The sequence below is a fragment of the Stenella coeruleoalba genome, assembly GCF_951394435.1.
Source record: "Stenella coeruleoalba genome assembly, chromosome: 10".
Taxonomy (NCBI): Eukaryota; Metazoa; Chordata; class Mammalia; order Artiodactyla; family Delphinidae; genus Stenella; species Stenella coeruleoalba.
In genome coordinates this window covers 79,217,177-79,224,258 of record NC_137156.1, presented here as the reverse complement: position 1 = coordinate 79,224,258, position 7,082 = coordinate 79,217,177, and the positions used below count along the sequence as shown (strand labels likewise).

Here is a 7,082-nt window from a genome sequence, read left to right as displayed (position 1 = left end):
CCCAGGTTCTTCTAACTTTTCATCTCAATACCGATTCCAGTTATCCTGGAGAAAGCAGAAGAAAAAAATACCTAAGTGGGTTGATGGGTTGATAATTAAGACAGAGTCAACTGTCTGAACTTCTAACTCAACCAACTCAACTTCATCCTTCTCTGTCTTCCCTGATCTGATTTTCTACTCTTCAGTACCGCTTCTCCATCTGTCTTTACCACAATACTCTCTTCTCCAGGGTTTCATCTTGGGCTGCCTTCTCTCTCTGGGCCATGGAGCATGGGCTTCGTTTGTGAAATCCTGGAAACGGAACATAAAATGTGAGGTGCCTGTGCCTCTGTCAGAGAGAACCTATGATTTCTTCCATGTGATTCTAAGCATCTATTGGAAGGGGGGAAAAAAAAAGACTTAAGAAGACAGACCTGAATTCAAAGCCTGGCAATACCCCTACTCATTGTGGGGCCTTAGGCAAGACACCTACCTTTTTGGAAGTTCCTCATCAGTATGATTAGGATCAAAGTACCAACTCTATTCGGGGCTTTGTGAGAGAGAAGGCAGATAAAGTGCTTGGTACCATATCTGGCACATTAGGCCTTCAACTTGATGAGTATTATTTTAACTAATAATAAGCCAGATAGCTACCTATTTTTCCTAGGTGAACTCATCCACTCCCAGTGAAAGACAACCCTCCAATTCTGTTTAGGCTCAGACCTCTCTCATAAGCTCCAGACTACACAGATAGCCACTGGGTACTACACTTGAATTTCCCATGGGCAACTCAAATTCATTAGAGTATGTTTTCCCTTCTCTATTGCCATACCACGTATTTCATGTTAAGGCTCCTCAACCAGTTTGGCCAAGCTAGAAATCTCTGAAGTTCTGTTAGACTCACTCTTCCCTTGAATGTTCAATACAATGAGACCTCAAGTCCTATTGGTTCTACCTTTAAGAGATCTCTGGAATCTGTCCCCACTTTATCCACATGGTCACTGCCTTAGTTTGGAAACTTAACAGCTCTTACCTGGATCACTGCAACAGCTTTATGAATGACTTTTGTCCCAAGGTTCTCACCTGTCCATTCTGTCTTCCACATTTATTGGAGGGCCCTACGTGATGGGGATTTTAAGAAATTATTAAATTATAAGTGTTAGATTCTCCCCTCCCCCCGAAAACTTTCTCTTTGGCTGATGGTCTCGCCCTCCCCTGGAAGAGATCCTCTGCCAGTGCCACCTTTGTTCCATGAGCTCCGATTATGGAAAGTGAAGACAACGGGTGCAAGAATCACAGCCTTACCAGGCGAAGGACTCGTTTCAGTCCCACTAGCAACAGGAGCAAGCGTTTCTTATGAGAAAGGGAGGACTGAGAGGGCAGAAAGTGGAGTAAGAAGGGGGAGGACCCTAGGCTTGATGTAGGGGAGAGCCCTGTGATGAGGACTTGGGGGTCGGGGTTGGGGGCTGAAGACAGAGTTTGAGGCCAGGGTGAAAATGTGAGAAAGAGGGACAGAGATTTAGTTGCTTCTTTGATTTGCCAGAGTCACCACTAAAGATGTGAACGACTATTATTTCTGCATGTGCTGGGACGGGACCATGAAAACCTCTGGGCTCTGACAGTTACATCTGGTTAAACTGCATGTTCCTGAGGATGAAGGCCCCATGACATTTAAGGTCCTTGACCATCTGGTGCCAACTTCTCCCACCCTGTCCGCCCCTCCCTCCCAGCAAGCTTCACCCAGTTCGCCCTCCAGTCTGCATTTCTTCACACCTGTGTCAGCCCAGCGTGTTCCCTCTGCCTAGAATGGCCTCACCCTGCCTTTCTGCTGGTCACTTCCCACAGGCCAGCATCCAAAACTGCCAACCTCCATTCCATGAACTGGGATAGCCTCCTGCTGTCCAGAGCCAGGTTATCTGCAAGAGAGCTGAAGTAAAAAGCGTAAAGAGATTGAGTGATTGAAGCTTTTCCTTGAGTGAAGGTTAAGGAGGACATCCGAAGTGAAAGGAGTCATCCACAGGGAACTTATCAAGAATGACTTTGAGCCGTCCGTCGGCTGATCTAAGGACTGAACGGAAGTCCACGGGGCAGGGCAGCGGCGACTGAAGCCAGCCTCACTCCTTCCTGTAATGTATATGCACCTTTACTCCAGTGCACAAATCCACTGCTTCCTTCATTGTTTTAAGCAACAAAAATAATTTGTAATTTATAAGAGTGATATGCAAATGGTAAAACCGGCCGAACTTCTAGAGGTGAAAGATTATGCTGTGCCTGATATCAAAATGTACTGCCAGTGAGGGAGGTCTGTAAAAGCAAGGAAGAAACCAGACCAGCTCTGGTTAAAAAACTTACCTCTCTCCTCAGCATTCTGTAATAACTTAAATGGGAAAGGAATCTGAAAAACAACGGATACTTGTGTAACTGAATCACTTTGCTGTACACCTGAAACTAACACATTGTTAATTATACTCTAACACAAAATAAAAATTTTTAAAAAACACACAAAAAACTTACCTCTAATGAAAACTGACCACATGCCATCAAACAGTACAAACAGAATGTATTTCTCAATCTATCAACTTCCCTTTGTTGACAAACCTACAGGGCAAGAATACAGTAGTGGTCACTGTTTACCCGGTTATTAATTTACCCAAGGCAAACCTTTGTGCCCAAGAACAGAAACATCCTAAGCCCTTAGAACCTTTCAGGTGGTCTGGAAGGGAAGCTGAGCTTCATAAGGGTGTCTGATGCTACAAATGAAGAAAAGTCAGACTAGATTGAAAAGGGTTTAGTATCACAACGAGGCAGAAACATGTAAAATATTTCATGCAGCCAACCTTCTTTATTGAGAAATCCTGGTTTTATTGCCCGTTAACATGTTTGCTCCACAAACTAATTTCTCATAAAGCAAAGCACAACTTTTTCTTATAAATAGTATAAATTATTTTATTTACAGAACTTGTTACAAAACAAATAGACTATTATATTTCTTCTCTTTTAAATATCCAAAGTAATTTTCTATCCCTTGACATTTGTTCATGTTCTATACAGCAGCCAACACAAAGTCCAGCTGAGATGCTCTTGATTATGTGTACAAATGATCAACCTATTCACACATTTTAACACAGGAGATTGCTTTTATAACCAAGCTCAAAAACAGAAAACAAACAAACAAAAAAACACAGCAAAATGCTTTCAAGGCCCTACATTCACACTGACAGTATGTAGTGCTCATTTAAATGATCTGAAAATGTAAAAGGTTTTGCACAAAATGTAAAAATGATTATTTTCTGCTAAACAATGAAACTTTTAACAATCATTTTCCAAAGCCCAACTTTTTCCCCCGCAGGACAGAATGGGAGATATTAAGAAATTCCTTGGCAACAGAACTCTCGCAGGAAGACAGCTGCCTTTATAAGTTACATTTTTCAAATTATACATTTTTTTCAGTGTTCTCAGAGGTACTTTGTATATTTTTGGAATACAAAATATTTTAAATATTCTATTTTAAACTCTGCATTTCATGAGTGAATAACAAAACAGACACATTGTGTAAGTTGCTGGCTGACAAGAAGATCTGTAACCCTTGGTGCCACCGGGCAATCCATCACCAGTTGAATTCCTGTGAACCAAAAGGTCTTAATTTTAAAATACCTTATAAAATTACCAGCATTTGGTGGTTTTCGACTCCTCCCCTAAAATTTTAGTAACAATATTTAGGTGGAAAAAGCAAACTCCAAAAGTTCAACTGAACGTTCAAGTCTTTTTAAAGTATCTGTCTAAGCTTAAAACTAGGTTCAGGCACTTTCAGTTTTTTTTTGTTTTTTTTTTCCCCATTAGTTTTAATCACATCACATACTAACGCACATGTGCTCAGGGCACGCGCACACGCGCGCGCGCACACACACACACACACACACTCTCTCTCACACATAAAACACTAACAAAAGAAAAGCAGTGTGTCACTTATTACGTGTAGTCTATTGGGAAATCAGGCAACTAGGGAGAAGCAATGCCCACTTCATCTGTATGAATCCACTCCCAAGACACTGAAAGGGACAAAAGACTTTCACAGAACAGAGGCATCCCTTAAACCGTAAAGGAGGCAGGTTCTAGAACTATTGGCTTGGCAGTGAACCACTTCAAATTATAAAAAGGTATTTACTTTTATTAATTAATAAATAAATACTAGATGATCTCAATTGTACCAAAACAGGATATCCGAAAAAAAGACCTGTGCAAAAATACATATTTAAATATGTACAATTCATTTTTAACAAAATATGTCTTCTCAAATAGGGATACTTCCATATTTATAATAGAACAAGAAATTCCAAAATAAAGATACAAAAGTAGGTTTTGTATAATTCTTTGTTCATCATTGCAGCACTTTTTTTTTTTTGTAGGTTAAGAAAACTGCAGTTGTCATGAAATTCTATTGGAAAGAATATAAAAATTATCTTGGTTTTAAATTGATACCAAAGTCTGTCTAGAAACAACCCAACCACTGCAAATTTGGTTTTTGCAAGTTAATTTAATTCAAAAAAATACTTGTACTCCCGTGTTTTAAATGGTCTTAATTGTTCACCATAATAAAAAGTAGTTGTAGGAGAAAATACAATATTTGAACAACAGTCTAAAATTTAATAGCACTGTTTAGGTCTGTTTGTGGCAGGCGGAATCCAAAATGGCTAATTTCCTAATCCCGATGCTCTGTGTACTACCGGGAGACAATAATGAAATTTCAATTAAAACCTCAGTCTAAGAAATCAAATGATCAAGACTCGCTAATCTAAATATCTACATTATTCTGCATCAACCTGCTAGCGTGGATCCTATTCACATCTTTCGGAACAACATGATCTGTCTATAAATTCCATCACTAAAAGCAACTTTATTTATAACCATCAAGTCCCCTTGGCTCTGAAAATAAATTCTACCCATACCCCATTGCACTTGTCACCAAGGAATCAACTAAGTACGTTCTGATTCCCTCTTACCTCCTTCTCTCCATCTCCTGGGATGAACAACCAGACTGATCTCTCCTAACGACACCAAACTGGCCCATCCGTGCTTTCTTCTTATACAAGCTCTCTTACAGTATCATTTTTAAAACATTTACTGACTGATTGCATAATAGGTGAACAAGATACTGTTCTCCCCTTCCTTTAAAAAGAAAATCAATATTTTACATCAATTTATAGCTAAAGTATCTGAATAAAGTTTTTGTTACCTTACATAATAAGAATAGTTCTGTAGCAATTCACATTATTAGGCTGGTAACCAAGTATTTATTCATTCTACCTGTTGTTGACTTAAAATTCCCTGAAACTGAAGTTTGTAACCCAAGAATTGTAAGGAAAACGGATGCACTGACTGGCTCTGTCCCAGCCCTGCCCAGGTCCATGATCAGAACCTTGGGAACTTTACCCTGTGTTCGGCAACTTCGTGTGTTCTTCTAAGCAAAAGTGCCCGGGTTCTCCTTTCAGGAGCTGTGGTGGTGGAATCATCTGTTAAAGAGCTCCAGCTCATCCCCTCAAATTCAAGGACACCTTCTCAATCAGTGCTGTCTGAACCTATCAAGCTCTTTCTTTTGGGGTGGGGTACTGGAAACACTATCCTGGAGGCTCTCTGAAACTCTCCATGAGATGGCAGGCGTAAATCCCCAGAAAGGAGGTGTGACTAGCAGACACTACACATGCCTCCCGCCATCTCCGCATGGGCAGGTGTGCACAGTCACCAGCGCCCCTCCCTGGGTGCCTGCTCCCCATGCCAACGGCATCCACATAAACATGTAGAGGCAGGAAGGGGTGTGCAGACCCACACAGCATGGGGAGTGCTCCAAGCGGAAATTGACACTTAGTCCCAGGACAGTATCCAAAGAAGAGGTTGCAGGCAATGCACCGAGTGCCTTGGAAACATTTAAAGTATATCAGTGACTTTGTGAACGACAGAGTCTGCTGCATCCCAACTATTTCACGTTACAAAGGCAATTTTTAAAAACAGGAGACTGGGCAGGACAACCAACCTAACTGTATACTGTTTAACATGAAAACAAAGGTTAAAAAAAAATTCAATCTCTTTGGAAATCTTGGAAAATTTTCCCCCATAGTGATTTCTGTCTACCTCCCCACCCACCAGAATTTGGCTTTCCATTATCAAAATTGTTTGCATTTGCATTTTCTTTAAAAAAAAAAATCACACAATTGCTTTTGTACCATGAAAAGTAAGCCTCTAAACTGGTGTATACTTGCTCTCTGGCCATCAATGGCTTTAAACCAGTTTGTACATTAGAAACTTCTGACGGCTTCTGATCCCAAATTACTTGCAAAAGGCTGGGCAAAAACACAGGCTCTTTTGTCATGGTGCCTCTCACTGACGTCCATATACCATTCCCGGCACCTGCTATAAAAACCTAGCTGCAGACCCCCTTTCTCCAGAGGGCTGCTTGGGGTGCAGCTCTGCTCGCCCCTGGGAGGTGTCTCCAGTTAAGGTGCCTGACTGCTGGAGAGGGACCTACAGACGACAGGGTGAGGAAAGAACTAGGCAGGGAGAGGAGGGAGGGAGAAAAGTCTACAGTCACGCTCTTGCCAAGACACTCTCGCCAGCCAACCTCCTCCAAGAGTGGCTCCGTGAAATACTGCAGGTTCAACGAGACAGGAACTTCTCACAGATTGTAGCAAGTAGTCCAGACCACTCTAACACTGATAAAAGCAATTCGGTGGCTGGACTTGATCCAGTGTCCTTTACGAGTACTCACTGCTACAGACAAAGCTTCAGGGACATCCTGGTTAAAACAACAGCCCGGCAGATTTCTACCCTCGAGGCCCACAGGAGGTTGGGAAAACAGACTCAAAGGCATCGTGGAGTCCAGAGTGCTGAGTGGAGGTGTAACTTGTCGTCAAAAGTGTCCAGATTATTCCTCCCCGTGCTATTTTCAGCTGTCAGGGACGTGCCTTTGGCTTTCAAAAAAGAGGGGGTGGGGAGACAACGAAAGGTAAGTAAGCGGCTGTACACGGCCCCGCCCTGATTTCTAAACAAGGTATTCCCGAGGCCACTGCGTCTCCAACCGACTGGGCAATGCCAGGAGCAGGCAGCTCTAG

The 7,082-nt window shown here is 41.9% G+C and overlaps 1 protein-coding gene across 1 annotated transcript in view; it reads right to left on the bottom strand.

The window, feature by feature from the left end:
* Positions 1-135: 135 nt before the first annotated feature.
* The window catches only part of ATXN7 (ataxin 7), a 130,365-nt gene continuing 123,418 nt past the window's right edge, over positions 136-7,082 (bottom strand). Inside the window, 1 exon segment of the mRNA XM_079934236.1 lies at positions 136-6,941. Coding sequence (XP_079790362.1) covers positions 6,832-6,941 — 110 coding nt within the window. The 3' untranslated portion in view covers positions 136-6,831.